The sequence below is a fragment of the Gekko japonicus genome, unplaced genomic scaffold (genome assembly GCF_001447785.1).
Source record: "Gekko japonicus isolate JY-2015 unplaced genomic scaffold, Gekko_japonicus_V1.1 scaffold361, whole genome shotgun sequence".
Classification (NCBI taxonomy): Eukaryota; Metazoa; Chordata; class Lepidosauria; order Squamata; family Gekkonidae; genus Gekko; species Gekko japonicus.
Genome location: NW_015174852.1, coordinates 461,806 through 480,603, shown reverse-complemented (window position 1 = coordinate 480,603; position 18,798 = coordinate 461,806). Strand labels below are relative to the sequence as shown.

The window sequence follows — 18,798 nt, the reverse complement described above, 5'->3', positions numbered from 1 at the left end:
CGGCCCGCCCTGCCGCCGCCGCCGCCACTCGCCCGCCCGGGGCGCCGGAGCCGCCGGGCGCTGGAAGAGGAGGAGGCGGCGGCGAGCTGCGCGCTGGTGCTGAGCTGGAGCTGCGAGCACAGCCTGGAGCGCTACGAGGCCGAGCTGCGGGCGCTGCAGGAGCTCGAGGGCCGCCTGGGCAGGGAGGAGGCCGACCAGCTGCGCGCCCGGAACCTGCAGAGCCGGCGCCAAGTCGAGGAGCTCCAGCGCCGCGGCGCCGAACTGGCCGCGCTGGCCGAGCGCCTGGAGCAGGAGCGGCGGGCGCAGGGCGAGCGCCACGGCGCAGAGCTCGCCGAATACCAGGTAAGGCCGGCCGGGGCCTCCACCGCGCTGGCGCCTTTGTTTGGGGCTGTTGCCACCGTCTGGCCTTGCCGCTGAGCTCCCGGTCGAGGGAGGCTGGCTGGCTGGCCGCGCTTGGAAACAGGATGCTGGGCTGCGGTAGAGGGCTCTTGACCTTGCTTTCACACACGCGCTACTTTCGGTCCACTTTGCAACAGGATTTTGCCGTGTGAAATGGCAAAATCCACTGGCAAACGGGGGCTAGAGTGGTTTGAAGCTGCATTTTTTAAGCGAGCGTCAAAGTGCCCTTTGTGGTGACCAATGTTCCCTCTAAGCTGTGGAGTCTTGTGAGCAAAAATTCTCCTTTGTGAGCTACTGGCATTAAAGTTGTGAGCGAGCGATTTGGCTGCTGCATAAATTAGTTTGCTCTGGAGCCATCCTTCCTGAGCCAGGACAAAAATGTGTGAGCCGGAGGCTAAAAATCTCTGAGCTAGCTCACACTAACTCAGCTTAGAGGGAACATTGGTGGTGACATGTGTGCATGTGCCTACAGCCTTGTGAGGTAGGCCACAGGTATTAGCCCAACATTGAAGGGCTGCGGCCACTTATTTCTTTATTTTATTTTATTTCATTTATACCCCGCCCTCCCCGCACGCGGGCTCAGGGCGGCTTACAAGACACAAATGTAATACAATACCACAAATTAAATCTGATTAATTTATGGCGGAGGGGGTGAACACGTGGCGTATTGAACTGTTGATAGCGCCGGGGCCCTCCTGTTTTAGAAGCAGGGGGTCCTTCCTGGGGGGCTGTGGCCGTCTGGCCCCGACTTTGAGTTCCCACAAATAGTTGACCCTCCCCAGTTGCAAACGGGATGGCTGGCCCTAGATGGCTCTGAAGCTACTCAAGAGGAATCCTTTGGGTCTCTGAAAAATGCATGTGTACATAACCTTATCTTGCTGCAGGGATTCCAACAGCCTTGTAAAGTGGGCCAGTAGTATTGTCCCCATAATGGGGAAAGGGGAGGCTGTGACCATGTCATTAAAGTACCCATGTCATTAAAGTACCCATGTCATTAAAGTACCCATGTCATTAATGTATAGACCTCTGCATCCCAGCGGACGCTTTGGGCAAATATGCTGCTAACAATACGGTTCTTGGCCAAGTTAATGCCGGTTTAAATGGGTGGGTTTCAGTGGGCTTAGAGCTGGTGCAGCTCTGCTTAAGATTGTCATGCAAAGAAGGTAGTTGGTTGCTGCCAGCGTTTCTTTCCCTGTAGAGCTCTTGTGCCTTTAGCAAATCTCAGTCAACTGTATAACACTTGTTATTTATTACTTCACTTATACCCTGCCTTTCTCTCTGACGGGGAACAGAAGCGGCTTATATTTTCTCCTTTCCTCCATTTTATCCTCACAACAACCCTGTGAGGTAGGCCAGGGTGAGGGCATGACTGGGCCAAGGTCACCCAGTGAGCCTCTATGGCAAAGCGGGGATTTGAACGTGGCTCTCCCAGATCCTCCTTCGACACTCCGACTGACACACTACACCGGCTCGCATATTAAGCTAAGCGTACGATTTAGCAGTTGCTGAGTGCGCTACGTTTTTCTAAGTGCTTCGCATTTATTATCTTAGAAAGGCTTACGGCAACCTGGTGAGTTTGTGGTGCAGATTATATTTGAAGGGCAGGATTTCCTGGTGACTCCCCAAGCACCTCTAGCCTAGCATACTCGCCTCAAGAGATGCAATTTTTCTTTCCTGCACGAGAGCAGGAGTTCGTTTCTGAGGGTAGCCTTGTTGGTCTAAAGTAATAGAGCGAGATTTGAATCCAGTAGCCCCGTAGAGACCGACAAGATTTTCAGAGCGTGCACTTTCAAGCATCAAATCTCCGTTATGAGGTACTGAAGAGCAGGAGGAGACCTTACGTCTTGTGTGGTGTAGTGGTTAATAGCGGCCAGTGTGGTGCAGCGGTTATGAGCGGCGGACTCTAATCTGGAGAACCAGTTTCGATTCCCCGCTCCTCCACATGAAGCCAGCTGGGTGACCTTGGGTCAGTCACAGTTCTTTCAGAGCTGCTTTTCAAGGGCAGTTCTCGAAAGGGCTCTCTCAGCCCCACCTACCTCACAGGGGTGTCGGCTGTGGGGAGAGGAAGGGGATTGTAAGCCACTTTGAGGCCCCTTCAGGTAGAGAAAAGCAGGGTATAAAAACCAACTCTTCTTCCTCTGCCTGTCTGTCAGCATCAGTGGATGATGCCTCCAAGTTTGGAGAGAGTAATACCGAACAGGGGTCATTTCCTAGAAAAATAGGTGCAAGCAAGCATGCCTGGGTTCCCTGCCTGATCTTCTCAAGATCGGACAGGGAACCCATCTGGGGAAGGGAAAGAAAGGCATTTAAATCCCCCCCCTTCCCTGCGTTTCTCCGCAAAAGCGGAGAGGCTCAGGGGGGGAAGGGGGCACGTCTGCCCGCCTCCCCTTCCCCTCCCCAGCCAACCTGCCGTGGCGGGCTGGCTGGAGAAGGCAAGGAAAGGGCAGGTAGGCAGACATTCCTGGGTTCCCTGCCCAATTTTCCCTAAGTGGCTGGGAACCCAGGCACATTTAAAATGCCTTTCTTTCCCTTCCCCATCTGGGGAAGAGAACTAAAGGCATTTATAATCCCAGGCAGTGGGGGGGGGCACCCCTGGGCTCCTTATTGCCGGATCGCCGCTCCGACGCACTCCGGCAGGAAATTACCCCTGCTGACACACACAAATTAATCTAATACAAACCTGTGAGGGGGTAATCCCATTGAAATCAAGGTGATATCCTTCTACTATGCAGCTGCATGAAGGCAGGGGTAGGGTCATCGCCCCCCCCCCCAATGCTTGTAAAAAAACCAACACCAGCTCTGTTCCTTTTGGAATATGGTTGCCTTTCTCTACCCCTGCTCCACTACTGAGAGGAAGAGAGAAAATCAGGAACATCTGAGCCCACTAAATAAGACCTGAGCTGATCATCTGCCCCTGTGCACATAGCAGGTACTTGGAGTCTGGGCTTGACCAGTGGCATGAGGAGGGGAGGAGACGGGAAGCATCTGGACCAGCCAGCTATGACCTGAGCATCTGCCCCCTCCCCTTTTTATTGGTATTTGAAGCCTGGGGTTGGCCCTTGTGGAGCCCCATGCCAGGCCCATCGGAACCAGCTTCAGAGTCAGACATGGATGTCCTTGTGCCTCATTGCCTCCTTTAAGATAGTACTGGGGGAGAACGTTGGGTTGTATATTTTTGTTTAAGTTCTTGTTTTTATGTGTATTGTAAGCTGCTTTGGGAGCTGCGGTGGCTCAAGTGGTTAAGACGCTGAACTGCAGGCTGTGGGAGGTCGGTCGTTCAGCAGTTCGAGACCCGAGTGTGCCGCATGACGGAGTGAGCTCCCGTCTCTAGTTCCAGCTCCTGCCAACCTAGCAGTTCGAAAGCAAGAAATTGCAAGTAGATAAATAGGTACCACTTAAGTGGGAAGGTAACAGCGTTCCGTGCGCCTTGGTGTTTAGTCATGCAGGCCGCATGACCACAGAAATGTCTCCGGACAGCGCTGGCTCTTCGGCTTGGAAACGGAGATGAACACCGCAACCGTAGAGTCGGATTCGACTGGCTTTCGAGCAAGGGAACCTTTACCTTTACTTTAAGCTGCTTTGAGTCGCCCCCCCAGTGGGAGAGAAAAGCTGTGTAAAAAATATTTTAAAAACAAATAAATATCCCATGGTGGAAAGTGCCATCAAGTCGCAGCCAATTTATGATGGGGCTTTCCAGGCAAGAGAGGAACAGAGGTGGTTCGCCATTGCCTGCCTCTGCATCACAACCCTGGTATTCCTTGGAGGTCTCCCACCCAAGTATTGACCGGACCTGACCCTATTTAGTTTCCAGAATCTACTACCCTGAGCCATTGAGATCAGGACAGATATTCCTTAGCTTTAAAATATTGCTGGCTGATACGTATACAAAAGTCCACTCAACTATACCGGCAGCCTAAGCAACCGCCTAGGGCAGCCATCTCTAAACTGTGCCTGCCGTTACAGAAGGAGGAAGCAAGTCTCTGTTCTCCTGCATTGAGACCCTGCAGAAAGTGAGAATTTGTCCAAGAATCCTTTTGCAGGATTTAGGGGACCCATGCGGCCTAAGGTAGCCAGAAGTCTTGAGCTGACCGCTTATGTGCCTGTTCAGTCTGCCTAGGCAACAACAGACCACTGAGGTTAATCAAGTCCAATCCAACCTGTGGATCAGAGAGTACAGCCCTTTCTCTCTGTTTTCTACGGGCATAATCACTATTGTTCCTAGTAGACTGTTTATTCACACCCCAGGAGATTTCTGTTGTCTGTGCTCATTTCATTACTGGCTTCATTGTAAGCAAAGATTATGGAGGCCCTGGGTATTACGAAGAGCCCGGATTTGGTGTGCCTGGGTTTTCAAAATGCCTCTTTGGCTTCAGAGGTTTGCCAAGGTGGCACATTTTTACTGAACTAGACGATCACATTTTAAAGACAAAGTATGACATGGGCTTAACCATAGTTACAACCACATACAATGGTTTGTCATGAGAACCAGTTTAATGTAGTGGCTAAGAGTGTGGACTCTAATCTGGAAGAACCGGGTTTGATTCCCCACTCCTCCACATGCAGCTGACCCTGGGTCAGTCATAAGTTCTTTCAGAGCTGTTCTCTCAAGGGCAGTTCTCCAGAGAGCTCTCTCAGCCCCACCTACCTTACAGGGGGCGATTTCTCACTAGAGCTGCCTTGCAGCACAGCTGCCGTTTGCCCCGACGCAAACATGTCAATTTCACACCTGAAGCTCTGACTCCGGCTGCAGTTTCTTTCCTGATCCTGTTTTTTGGGTGTGAAATTGACATGTCTGTGTTGGGGCAAAAGGGCGCTGTGCTGCAAGGCAGCTCTAGTGAGAAATCGCCCAGGGTGTCTGTTGTGGGGAGGAGAGAGGAAGGGAAAGGAGACTGTAAGCCACTCTGAGACTCCTTCAGGTAGTGAAGGGTGGAGTATAAATCTCTTCTTTATTCTGTTTGAAGAAACAGCAAGGCCGTGTTTAGCTTCCCAAGCTAAATCTTTCCATCCTCCAAAGAAGACACCAACGAGGGGACGGGGCTGTGGCTCAGTGGAAGAGCCTCTGCTTTGCATGCAGAAAATCCCCGGTTCGATCCCTGTCAACTCCATTTAAGAGGTAGCAGGCGATATGGAAGAACCCAAGACCCTGGAGAGCCACTGCCGGCCTGAGTAGACAATACTGATCTTGATGGACCATGCAGAAGTCAGTAGAAGGCAGCTTCGTATGAAAGTTGGCTGCTATCACTGCCTGAGGCCCTGAAGAGCAGCTGCCGGTCTGATTAGACAATACTGACCTTGATGCACCAGTGGTCTGACTCAGTACGAGGCAACTTTGTATGTTCTGCTTGGCATTGTGCCGGCAAAGGCAAGAAATCCACCTTGCTGGATGTGTGCACAGTGCAGTTTAGAACCTTAACCATGGCTAAAATCAACGATAAATGCGAGTGTAGTTGTGGTGGATCCAGGTGGGCAGCTGTCAGGGGTCATCTCATAGAAAAAGAGGCGCAGGAGCTCATTAGCATAACTCATTAGCATAACTTATTTGCATATGCCACACCCCCTGACATCACCGGACGTGTGTCACAAGGCAACACCCACCGCTCAGGCTCCACTGGACTGTTTTGGGTTGCTAGCTATTTTGGGGGTGGGAGGAACGTGCAGATCTGTCCTCGCAGAGGAGGGAGAGCTTGTACCTGAATAAAACTTGGTCTTAAAGTTGCCACTGGACTGTGTTGGTCCAGGGGGGAGCTCTGCAACTTACCTGGCTGCTTCTTGCTCTGACTGAGGGCTGTTGGGAGCAGGGGGTGGGGCTTGTAGCATTGCCCACCCCCTGGGCTCTTTACTGACAGAGCTCTGCTCCTGTGCGCTCCTGCAGGAAATGACCCCTGGCAGCCTGTTGGTTTTTATACATACCTTGAATAAAACTTTGTTGGTCTTAAAGGTGCCACTGGACTCTAACTTTGTAGTTGTAGTGGTTAGAGTGGTAGTCAAATCTGGACAGTGATTGTTCAAATCCCCATTCTGCCAGGAATCTTGTTGGTTGAATTTGGGCCAGAGACTCTCTCAACCTAGCCTACCCTACGGGGCTGTTGTGACAGTAAAACAGGGAACAGAGGACCATGTATGTCACTCTGAACTCCTGAATGGGAAAAAGTATACTGGGCACTTGTTTTATTTACTTACAGAATTTGTATCCTGCCTTTTGGCCCAAGCAGGGCCACCAAGTTATCTTAACTATTAAAAAGGAGTATTATTTTTAAGAAGATTATAAAACTGATTAAAGCCCAAACTAAAAGACACATGTGAAAATGCAGAAACAGCCATTAAAACAGGGGGCAAGAAAGAGGGGTCGCTGAGGGAACAGCAGAGGAAATGAAAAAGTCTTCACCTACTGGTGGAAGACAGTGATTGAAGGGGACGGACAAATATCCTAGGGTAGGAAGTGCCACAGATTTAGGGCCACAACCGAGAAAGCCCTGCTTTCTCAGGTTGCCAGCGGTCTAACCTCAGATGTGTCGCACCTGAAGCAAGAAGATGACCATAACATAGGGTTACCAACTCTAGGTTGGGGAATTCCTGGAGATTTGGGGAGGGGTGGGTGTGACGGACAGCCTCTAGTTCCACCCTCCAGGCATCCCAGCCAATCCCTGCCTGCAGGGGAGTTGGCGGTGGCCAATACTAAGCTGCATCAGCCAATGAGAAGTTGCAGGGGAGAGTTAAATGGAGGGAAAGTCCGTCATGGCCTCAGATGGGGCTTGGGGGAAACGACAGAGAGAAGTATGAGGAGAATAGTTAGGTAATCAGGTTTCCCTCCAAGAAAGAAAAGAACCCAGATATCTACATATAGGTACATATGGCTCTGGGGCCAGTAAAGAGGCAGGAATAGAGCAGGTATCCCGTGTTACCTCAGGGAAATAGTAGAGGAATTTCACATTACCCTTTTGAACCCATTTTGAAGCCGTTTTTGATCCATCATTGAGTAAACCGGTATAGGGCTGCCATTTTACACATGGCTTTCCACTTCTGGTAAAGAGCTGGATCTCAAGCGGTTTGCCATTTCAGACTGCACCGCTTTCCCCCCGCCGTTTTTCGCCCGCACGGGCGATCTCCGTCTTTTTTTTTTTTAACATTAGCTTTAGAGCGCTATAGCGCTATAGCACTATAACAAAACACTCCAGGCATTCCAATGGGGTTGATATAATGCTGTTGCGTTATAGCGCTGTAACGCTATAAAGCGAACGTTCCAAAAAAGAATGCCCGAGAGGGGGAAAAACGGCATGAAAAAGCGCATCGGAACCGGGAGAGGAAACTGAAGACTACTTGGAAGCGGTTGACAGGTAAAACGCTTCAGCCCCGTTTCCTAAACGGGACAGAAGCGTTCGTGTCTGAAATTACAAATATATTCCGGTAGGGAACCGGTTCTAAAACCGTTCCTCTTCTGGATTATATCATCTGTCTGAAATTCCTCGTAGATTAGGTACTTGTGAGGTAGGGTTGCCAGCCTCCAGGTGGTGGCTGGAGATCTCCTGCTATTACAACTGATCTCCAGGTGGTAGAAATCAGTCCCCCTGGAGAAAATGGCTGCTCTGGAGGGTCAACTCTATGGCATTATACCCCATCGAAGTCCCTCCCGTCCCCAAAACCTGCCCTTCTCAAGGCTCCACTCCCAAAATCTCCAGGTGTTTCTCAGCTGGCATCCCTATTCTGAGGGGACTGAGGAAAATACCCCAAGAACAGTGTTCCCTCTAAGCCGAGTTAGTGTGAGCTAGCTCACAATTTTTTAGCCTCCGGCTCACACATTTTTGTCCTAGCTCAGGAAGGGATGGCTCCAGAGCAAACTAATTGATGCAGGAGCCAAATTGCTCGCTCACAACTTTAATGCCACTAGCTCACAAAGTAGAATTTTTGCTCACACGACTCCACAGCGTAGAGGGAACATTGCCCAAGAGGCAAGCCAGCCCTATTTGACTAGCCTGAGATTCTTGGGTTGAAGGAGGAGCTCCCAAATAAATCATCTTTCCCCTCTCTCTTTGGCAAAAATAGCCTGGCAGCTCAGCAACGCTGTGTGTGTGTGTGTGCGAAACTGCAGCTATTCTACAGCAGGGCCCTGCTCTCCCTTTCCATAAACAACCAATATCCTGTTACATTCCTTGTCTTATCCAACAGTCCACGAAGCCCTGAGCCCTTCTAAGGAGGAGACAATAAACTTATCTTTTTGTGTTGTATTGGTGTGAATCACAGGAGGAGGGGGGGATACTTGAAATTCCCTCGGGTTCCTCTCCTGCCTCTCCAGCCTTCCTCTATGATAGCAGCACTTTATCCAGCACAGTTATCTGTGAAAATTGTCTTACTGACCGCTCACAAAACGGTGCTGTAACTAAAATCAACTCAGGTGGGGAGCTGTGCTGGTCTGAAGCGGCAGAACAACCTTTGAGTCCAGCGGCACCAGCAGAGTTTTATTCAGGGTATAAGCTTTCGTGTGCAAAAATACCAGGTGCCATCAGGAGGTCCAGCGGTGGGGCCAGGACACTAGAAGCCCTCCCACTGTTGCCCCCACTCTCCAAGCACCAAGAATACAGAGCATCCCTTGCCCCAGACTGAGAGTTCCTATAAGAACATAAGAGAAGCCAGTGTTGGATCAGGCCAGTGGCCCCTCCAGTCCAACACTCTGTGTCACACAGTGGCCAGAAACACCAGGTGCCATCAGGAGGTCCAGCGGTGGGGCCAGGACACTAGAAGCCCTCCCACTGTTGCCTCCCCCCCCCCCAAGCACCAAGAATACAGGGGCATCTCTTGCCCCAGACTGAGAGTTCCAAAAGAACATAAGAGAAGCCAGTGTTGGATCAGGCCAGTGGCTCATCCAGTCCAACACTCTGTGGCACACAGTGGCCAGAAACACCAGGTGCCATCAGGAGGTCCAGCGGGGGGGCCAGGACACTAGAAGCCCTCCCACTGTTGCCTCCCCCCCCCAAGCACCAAGAATACAGGGGCATCCCTTGCCCCAGACTGAGAGTTCCTATAAGAACATAAGAGAAGCCAGTGTTGGGTCAGGCCAGTGGCCCATCCAGTCCAGCACTCTGTGTCACACAGTGGCCAGAAACACCAGGTGCCATCAGGAGGTCCAGCGGTGGGGCCAGGACACTAGAAGACCTCCCACTGTTGCCTCCTCCCCCCCCAAGCACCAAGAGTACAGAGCATCCCTTGCCCCAGAATTCTTATCTCTACCTTGTGGCTAGTAGCCACTGATGGACCTCTGCTCCATATGTTTATCCAATTCCCTCTTGAAGCCACACAGAATAAACGTCAGATGTTTGCGAGCTGCAAGACATGAACAAATATTACACACACATTACATGCAGATTTGCTTTTTAATAACATTAAATGCGACTGCCAAAAATAAAAACAAAAGGGGTAAAACCAGATATTTCTAATGATATTTGTTTGCTAATGATATTTATTTGTCTAAGAGAGAGAGGTGGAAAGAAAGAATAAAAGAGGTGGAAAGAAAGAGTGAAAGAGAGAGAAAGAAAGCAAATAGATGGGGGAGGGAGAGGAAGGAAGGGAGACAGAAAGAGAGGGAGAATGAAATGAAGAAAGCAAATAGATGGGGAGCCCGCCGGGAGCTGCACAATATGCTCCCGAGCCACAGTTTGGCCTCCCCTGGACTAACCTAAGGATGCCCTCACAGGGTGTTGCCAACTCCAGCCCATGAGACTCAGGAACATCCCATGAGTTTGTGAGTTCTTGCTTAGGATCCAAGGTACACCCCAAATAACCACAACCACCCTTTATTTAAAAAGGGAGGGAAATTTATTGTACCGAAGACAATAATACAAATATCAGTACGTTGCACAAGATTCTGACACACATACACACACACACAAATCTAAATAAGGTAGCTTTATCTTCCAAGAGCAAAACTCATTCGCAGGGCCAAAGAAACCTTTCTTCTTTGCTTTGGCCTTAGCTGATAAAAGCAAGATCTTGTGTCCTGCGTGAGAATGTTACAGCAAAGCCTGTTCTGGTTGTCAGAGAATTACCCAGGACTCCCCAAGCTAACGCTCCACGTGCCAATGATACAGTTGTCTTCACACTAATGAGATAACAACTTAATAACGTTGACCTTTCAAATGGACAGGAAAGGACTTCATCCGTAACGCCTGATGGTCGTCTGTCACTTTAACATTATTGCTTTCCTCTTGCATTAACAGTGACTAAGATAAACTAAAAAGAGAAATTAAGACTTAAGTATCACTTGCATGCACACTTATTTAGATGCGGCTTCACTGTATCTGAAGAAGTATGCACGCACACGAAACCTTGAATAAAACTTTGTTGGTCTTAAAGGTGCCACTGGACTCAGACTTTGTTCTGAGAGCAACTCAATCACTGCTACCAGAAGTTGCGACAGGGTGGTAGTGGAGCTGAGAAAGCTCTTGGCTGCCTGTCACAGAGGGATCTCGGTGGGGTGCGATGCTATACAGTTCACCCTCCAAAGCCGCCAGGAGATCTGGAGAAATGGGTTCCTCTGGGGAAGTCAAAGGGACTCACCTTTTTAATATGGGGAAAGGATTTGGTAACGGCTATTTGCTTTTAAAGGTCTGACGCCACCACAAAACATAAACAAGAGTCTCTAGAATCCTTCTTTATACAAGCCTTGAGTGCGGACTGCAATCTGGGAGAACCGGGTTTGATTCCCCCCTCCTCCACATGCAGCTGCTGGTGTGACCTTGGGTCAGTCACAGTTCTCTCGGAGCTGTTCTCTCACAAGCAGTTCTCGGAAGACCTCTCTCAGCCCCACCTTCCTCACAGGGTGTCTGTTGTGGGGAGGGGGAGGGAGAGGAGACTCTTCCTCTTCCCATGTTGGCTGTTTCCACTTGCTTTCCCCCCTTTCCCCAAGAATCACCTGGGGATTTGGCACCAACTTCCACGAGACTAGGTCTGAACCCCAGATCCTATTCAGCAGTGTTTCCAAAACAGAAGCCACAAGAACTTGCTCAGTTGGCAGCTGAGCACAAAACGATCACAGTGTTAATGCAGTGATTCACATCTAGCCAAGCAGGAGGAGACAAAATAGTTTCTGTTTACAAAGCTGGTTCCCCTGACTTGTGCCTGCACAATGAATTAAACCAGGCGACCGGAGATCTCTGGAGTCTGCGGGTCTGGGAGCAGCAAATCAAGCCCTAGGAGTCAATATGGGTGCAGTGGAAAGAGGGGTGTGTGTGTGTGTGTGTGTGGCAGCTCTGTACACATCTCTTTCTTTCTTACTGCTGGGGGAACTGAGAGGCTGGCCCAGGTTCTCCTGTTTGGTGTGAGAGCCAGTTTGGTGTAGTGGTTAAGTGTGCGGACTCTAATCTGGGAGAACCAGGTTTGATTCCCCACTCCTCCACTTGCACCTGCTGGTGTGACCTTGGGTCAGTCACAAGCTCTGGCACAGCTGTCCTTGAAAAAGAGCAGTTTGTGTCAGAGCTCTCTCAGACCCACCCACCTCCCAGGGTGTCTGTTGTGGGGAGGGGAAGGGAAAGGAGTTTGTAAGCCGCTCTGAAACTCCCAGGTGAAGGGCGGGGTATAAATCCAGTCTCTTCTTCTTCTTCTTCCTCTCCGGAATGCAGATTTTTTGAGATTATGAGGGATTACTGTACTAAGCCTTTATTCAGCCAATTTCCCCCCTGTACTCCGGAAACCCTGGCTCTTTTGCTTAGTGAAAAGGATCCCAGGATCACCCTAGGAATTGCAAAATTTGTCTCAGTCCTTTTAGCCCTTGCATCTAGAAAACAAGAAGTAAGCAGGGGTCATTTCGTAGAAAAAGAGGTGCGGGAGCTCATTCGCATAACTTATTTGCATATGCCACACCCCCTGACATCACCGGAAGTGTGTCAGAAGGCGACACCCACTGCTCAGGTTCCACTGGACTGTTTTGGATTGCTAGCTATTGGGGGGAGGGGGAACGTGCAGATCTGCCCTTGCAGAGGAGGGAGAGCTTGTACCTGAATAAAACTTGGTCTTAAAGGTGCCACTTTACTGTCTTGGACTGGGGGGCGGGGAGGGCTCTGCAACTTACCTGGCTGCTTCTTGCTCTGACTGAGGGCTGCTGGGAGCAGGGGGTGGGGCTTGTTGCATGTGCCCGTCCCCTGGGCTTTTTACTGCCGGAGCTCCGCTCCTGTGTGCTCCTGCAGGAAATGATCCCTGGAAATAAGTGTTTTCTCCTGCTCACGATTTGTGAATCAATGAGCTTCTAAGGGTACAAAAGGAAAGGAAAGGAAAAATTCTCCTATCCCAACTCAACAGATGGAGCCTCAAGGCTTACCAACTTTTGGGCTACAAACTACAGTTTGAAAACCTCTGGTTTGGCATGATGACCCCATGAAGGAAAGAGGCCTTTCTAAATCATGGTTTGCTGGTTGTATAGCTGGAAGCTGGGACCAACGACCTGGGTTGAAATATGCTTTAGCATAAACAGTTGCTTGATGTCATGTCTGCCTTCCGCCGGTGCCTTATTCCAAAGCATTTTTGGTGTGTTTTTCTGAAAGTCTTGTTCCACTGGGGTATCTGTTGCCCCGGAGATCTTAAATGGGATAAAGTACTGGTCTGGACTGGTCACTTCATCTAAGGTATCCTGCCCTTGACTTGATTCCAAGGAATCCTGCTTGCAGGAAATGGAGCGGGATAGGAATTAAATAAACATAAACGTAACAATTGACAGTTGAGCGCAGTTGTGTTTCCGATGAAGTGTGACCGCCTTTTGTGCTTTGGTTTAGATGGTCGTTGAAGCCCTGGAAGAAGAAAAGCAGTTCCTAACCGTGTCTATCGCAGAGTACTTAAAGGACTACCATGAACTCCTGCAGGTGAAAGCAGGCCTTAGCCTTGAAATTGCAACTTACAGGTAAGGGTCGAAAATTCAGCACGCAGTGCCCTTACGAGGTATTGGAAGGCTCTCTTAAACTGGGAGAGGAACAGAAGTAGAGATGTAAAATTTCCGTTTTTTCCCCAGTTTTTTTCGGGGGGGAACAGAAATTTTCGGGAAAATTGAAAAAATGCTACATTAGCATTTCTTTTGTCTTTTCTAGATTGAAAGTCATTCTGTTACTTTAGGAACAGAAAATATGACTATGGACATTTTTACTTGGCATGAAATGATCACAACTAGCATATTAAAAATATAGTGTATCCAAACAATTATTACAAACAGAATACCCACGCACATGCAAAAACAAAACTGAAACTTTTTTATTTTTTTCTGACAAAATCGCACTTCCTAAAGGAAGAAATGCATCTTGTTCTTGCATTGGAGGGTTCAGTTCGTAACCTAGGACTTGCTTGTCCTCAGTGCACAGAAATTAGATCAATCTGATACCATATATATATATTTTAGAAATGATTTGGAAAATATTTGAACACCTGGTCTTAAAATATTTTATTCATCATGTTAAAATAAAACGTTCCATAATCAATTTTTTTTCTTTTCTTTTCTTTTTTCAATTTTTCCAATTTTTCAGAAAAAACCAAAAAGGCTTCAGGAAAAAAACGGGGGGAAACCTGGTTTTCCCCCGAATTTTTCCGGTTTTTTTCCGGGCCTTCACATCTCTAAACAGAAGAGCATAAGGAGAATGTGATGGCCCCTCTCCCAGCTTCAAAGGGCTGTGTGATCTCGCAACTGCGTGGCAAATCCCCCCCCCCAGTACCCTCGCTCCCCCTCCGCTTCAACTGGGGCATGTGACTGCAGCCTTTATTTCCGCCTAGCCTACCTCACAGGGATGAGGAAGAGAGAACTGTATGTGCAGGAGCGGGAGAAAAATGTACTTTATGGACAGCTTGTCTGACTCTTCCATCTTCACCTCCGCCTTCCACCAAGGAAGAACTTGGCTCTTCCCTCTTCCATTTTAAGGAGATCAAAAGAGCCCTCCTGGATCAGACCGATGGGTCCATCCAGGGGGTCATTTTGTAGAAAAAGAGGTGCAGGAGCTCATTAGCATAACTCATCAGCATGACTTATTTGCATATGCCACACCCCCTGAAATCACCGGAAGGGTGTCAGAAGGCAACACCCACCTCTCAGGCTCCACTGGACTGGTTTGGATTGCTAGCTATTGGGGGGGGGGGACGTGCAGATCTGTCCTCGCAGAGGAGGGAGAGCTTGTACCTGAATAAACCTTGATCTTAAAGGTGCCACTGGACTGTTTTGGAAGTGAGGTGCCACTGGACTGTCCAAGGAAGTAGGGATGGCCACAGCCAGAGATGGCTTTAAAAGATTATTAGACAGATTCATGTAGGTCGATCAGTGGCTACTACCCATGGTGAATAAACTCAGCCTCTGTATAAAGGGGCAACAAACCTCTGAATCTCAAAGCTGGGAGCTACATCAGGGGAAGGTCTTGGCCTCTGTGCCCTGTTGTTGGCCCTCCAGAATACCTGGTTGGCCACTGTGTGAAACGGGATGCTGGACTAGATGGACTGCTGGTCTGATCCGGCAGGGCTGTTTTTTATGTTCTCGTGTACTTTTTCCCTAGATGTCTTAGGTTAGCATTCATTACATAGAATCATGGAATCATAGAGTTGGAAGGGATCTCCAGGGTCATCTATTCCAAACCCCTGCACAATGCAGGAAATTCACAAATACCTTCCCCCCCCCACACCCACAGTGACCGCTGTTCCACGCCCAGAAGATGACAAAAAACCCTCCAGGATTGCTTCCTGACCCCAATGTGGCAATCAGCATTTCCCTGGGCGTGTAAAAAAGGGCCACGAGAACTAAGCACTGAGGCGACCCTCCCTTCCCTCCCTCTCATGATCTGCCTAAGTTCACAGAATCTGCATTGCTGTCTGATGGCCATCTAGCCTCTGCTTAAAATCCTCCAAAGGAGGAGAGCCCACCATGTGTGAAATCGGCAATTTGTCTATTGGCTTTTAGATATTATATCTTCTGCTGTGCCTTGAAAGGGAGAAGTCTGTTCGATTCAGCATTTTTCTTCGGGGTTGGTATTGCCTTTAGAACTGTCGGTTGATTGGGGAGGTATTCTGTCCTTCCTCCTGGCAATGGCAAGTTTCCAAATATTTATCATCTAGTTAGGATGTCTGTGCTGCCCACTGAGAAACTTTCAGAGTGGCAATTGATAGCTCTTCATCCTTCTCCTTGCTCCCCCACCCTCTGCTGGGTCACAGATGAAAATAAAATTCCCTGTTCCCTTGAAGTTAGAGTAAAGGCCTTCTGTGGTTTAGCACAAAAGAAGAGCCGTAAGACCAGTAATCTCCCCCACCACCACCACCCCGGATCATATCTGAGAGTGAACGCTTAAAAATTTGGCATTTTTAATAATAATAATTTTTCGAATAGGAGCCGCCACCATCACTGTTCCACAAACGCCCTATGATTTTCGCATATTGCTATCGCTGGTGCGGGCACTATTGGAGGGAACGGGACGTTTTTAGTGGACCGCAGGGCAGTGGGATATGCACTGCTGTGATTTGTCTAGCTATGCCATTGAGAACACCATCTTGGTTTAAAATCTTAACATCTGGAAATGAATAGGGGAGCACTGAAAATGTTTTTATGATGTCTGATTGTTTCTTAATTGTCGATTTGTAATTTAACATTTTATATTGTCTTAGTGTTATTATCTGGCATTGTGCCGTGTTAGCCGCCCTGAGCCTTCGGGGAGGGCGGGATAGAAATCCAAATAAATAAATAAATAAATATCCTTCCTCTTATCATGAAGCTTAACAAGCAGTGCCATGCTAAGACCGTAACCTCCCATCCTATTAACATCTAACAGGGAGCATATTAAGCTGTTCTGGAGTAATGTTATGTTTCTTTTTTTTTTTTTAATAAAGGTTTTATTGGCTCCCCTAAAAAGGGGAGGTATTTCGCTTAAAAGAAAAAAAGGGAGGGGTAGACAGTGGGAGAAAGAGAAAGCTGAGTGATATATAAACTGGTAAATTAAACTGTTAGTAATGTCCAATTAATCTTCTTGGGCTTCTTCTGTGTGTTGCCAAACTTCTTTTCTTAGTCCTGTTACATGTTCTCTGTTAGTATGTTAGTAATGTTCCTTTGAGATTCTGTTAATAAAAAGTCTCTTCTGTGCATATTCAGAACCGCTTCTTTGCGTGCTGGGTACTTTTACTATCGCTGACGTGGAGGAGCTTCCTCTGTTGTCTTCCTTCCGGCTTGTTAAATCCTCCTTCGGGTTGTTGTTAATACACTCAGTTCATGTACTATAAATCCTCTTCCTTTCATGCCTCGGAGGTCCCCATTTTCGAGAATGGTATCAATTTCATTTTCGCTTTTATATTCGCTCCCAGACTCTCTATGGGTCCTCCTCGCAATTGTTGACTTATAAGCGCTTATCAGGCACTTTTCGCTGTCACAATTCCAACTTATCTTTTTTGCAAAACTCCCGTCGGATTCGCAGCCATAAACAGTCCAAACATTCAACAGCCGGCTCTTGCACACAAACAAACGCCCAGACGGAAGTCCCTCCCTCCTTCTCCGCTCGCCTCTTAATTCATCCCCCCCTCCTTTTCTTTTTCGCTTATATAGATGGAGGATAAACCTCTTCGCCTTTTTCGCTGGGGGGGGGGAAAACAATTTTCAGTTCTTTTTCTCTGCATTTTGACAACTCACAGTTAAGCCGATCTTTTCTTTTTCTTTTCCATTTTTGCGGATGGTCGCTTTATCACTCGGTGACGTCTGGTGGCTCCGCTAAACCCCGTTCGGGGTCGCTCACGCAGCAAGGTCCATTGGGGCAGGGCATGGCGGGAGCCTCGCTCTCCGACCTCTCGGCCGAAAGAGCGACTCCCCCCTAGTGCGCCCTAAAGCGCCCCGGATCCGAGCTCCTCTCTTCTGAGGGGCTCGTTCGGGTCTCCGCTCGCGCGGATTCCCTCCTCCACCGCGGGCGGGCGAGGCGCCCTCGGGAGCGACCCGAGGAAGCGTCCGCCATGCGCGGGAGCCAGACCGGAAGCCCTGGAGTAATGTTATGTTTCTTTAACTGCCATCCTGCTTTATTTAACCAGTTTTTAATTATATATTCACTGTATTTTATTTCTGTTGTGAGCCACCCTGAACCCATCATGGGATAGCTGTTGTTGTTGTTCAGTTGCACAGTCGAGTCCGACTCTTCACGACCCCGTGGACCACATCACGCCAGGCCCTCCTGTCTTCCGCCATCCTCCAGAGTTTCCTTGATTTCATGTTCGTTGCCTCGATAACACTGTCTAACCATCTCATCCTTTGCCGTCCCCGTCTTCTTTGACCTTCAATCTTTCCAAGCATCAGGGTCTTCTCCAGTGAGTGCTCCCTTCTCATTTGGTGGCCAAAGTATTTGAGTTTCAGCTTCAGTATCTGGCCTTCCAGGGAACAGTCAGGGTTGATTTCTTTTAGGACTGACTGATTTGATCTCCTTGCAGTCCAAGGGACTCTCAAGAGTCTTCTCCAGCACCATAATTCGAAAGCATCTATTCTTCAGTGCTCGGCCTTCCTTATGGTCTAACTCTCGCAGCCATACATTTCTACTGGGAATACCATTGGGCGGGATAAAGATGCAATAAATAAATAAACGGAGCTCAGTTCTTTCAAAATGGATTCTTCCGAGCTAACCAAAACCGGCTCTGAAACATCTACATTTGTTCGAAGCGTAAATGTTGGCAATTATTACCATGATTCTCTTGATATTGCAGTAAGGAAAACAGGGCTGAAGGCCTCCAGTAGCCTCACACAGGGCTCACCAACCTTTCTGAGCCTGTGGGCGTCTTTGGGATTCTGACACAGCGTGGTGGGCAGAAGCACAAAATGGCTTCCACGGGAGGTGGAGCCGGCCACACAGAGGAAGTTCAAGTGCAGAGAGAATAACACAATTTTTTTAAAAAAGATCAATGGGAAAGGCGAGTGAGAGCATAAAACTAGTACTTGTGGTGGCAGCTGTACAGCCAATCAAATCTCCAGTCACCAATCAGAAGCTCTACTGGGCAAGAGCCCCACTTGGCCCCACCCACTTTGTAAAAATACTTGGTGGGCAGCAGGAAAGGTGTTGGTTGGGTGCCTTGGTGCCCACGGGCACAGTGTTGGGGACACGTGCCCTAAAATCTCACCTCTGAACCATTGAAAACTGGATATTGTTGTCTTTCCAGTTTTTATCAGATGCAGCCTGCAAGATGCATTTTTTCCCCTCCTAGCAGGCACGAGAACTGGAAACGTTCTCTTTAGTTCTTTACATTATTTATATACTGCAGAAGGTTAAAAAAACAGTCCGTGAACAAGTAGGGGGAAAATAACGGCCCATAAACAAATAATCGCGGCCGCAATGGCAACAGTTTTAAAAGTACAACATCCCACGGCTAGAACAATATCCCGCGGGGCTGAAATAGCTATATAAAGTTTCCGGTTTGCCCCGCAGGGCAGGTTCGCGCAGC

General features: G+C 48.8%; 1 protein-coding gene across 1 annotated transcript in view; it reads left to right on the top strand.

The window, feature by feature from the left end:
* The window catches only part of SYNM (synemin), a 38,325-nt gene that overhangs the window by 464 nt on the left and 19,063 nt on the right, over window positions 1–18,798 (top strand). The window contains exons 2-3 of the mRNA XM_015424542.1: window positions 1–342; window positions 13,155–13,279. Of these exons, the coding sequence (XP_015280028.1) occupies window positions 1–342; window positions 13,155–13,279 (467 nt within the window). The remainder of the gene's footprint in view (window positions 343–13,154; window positions 13,280–18,798) is intronic.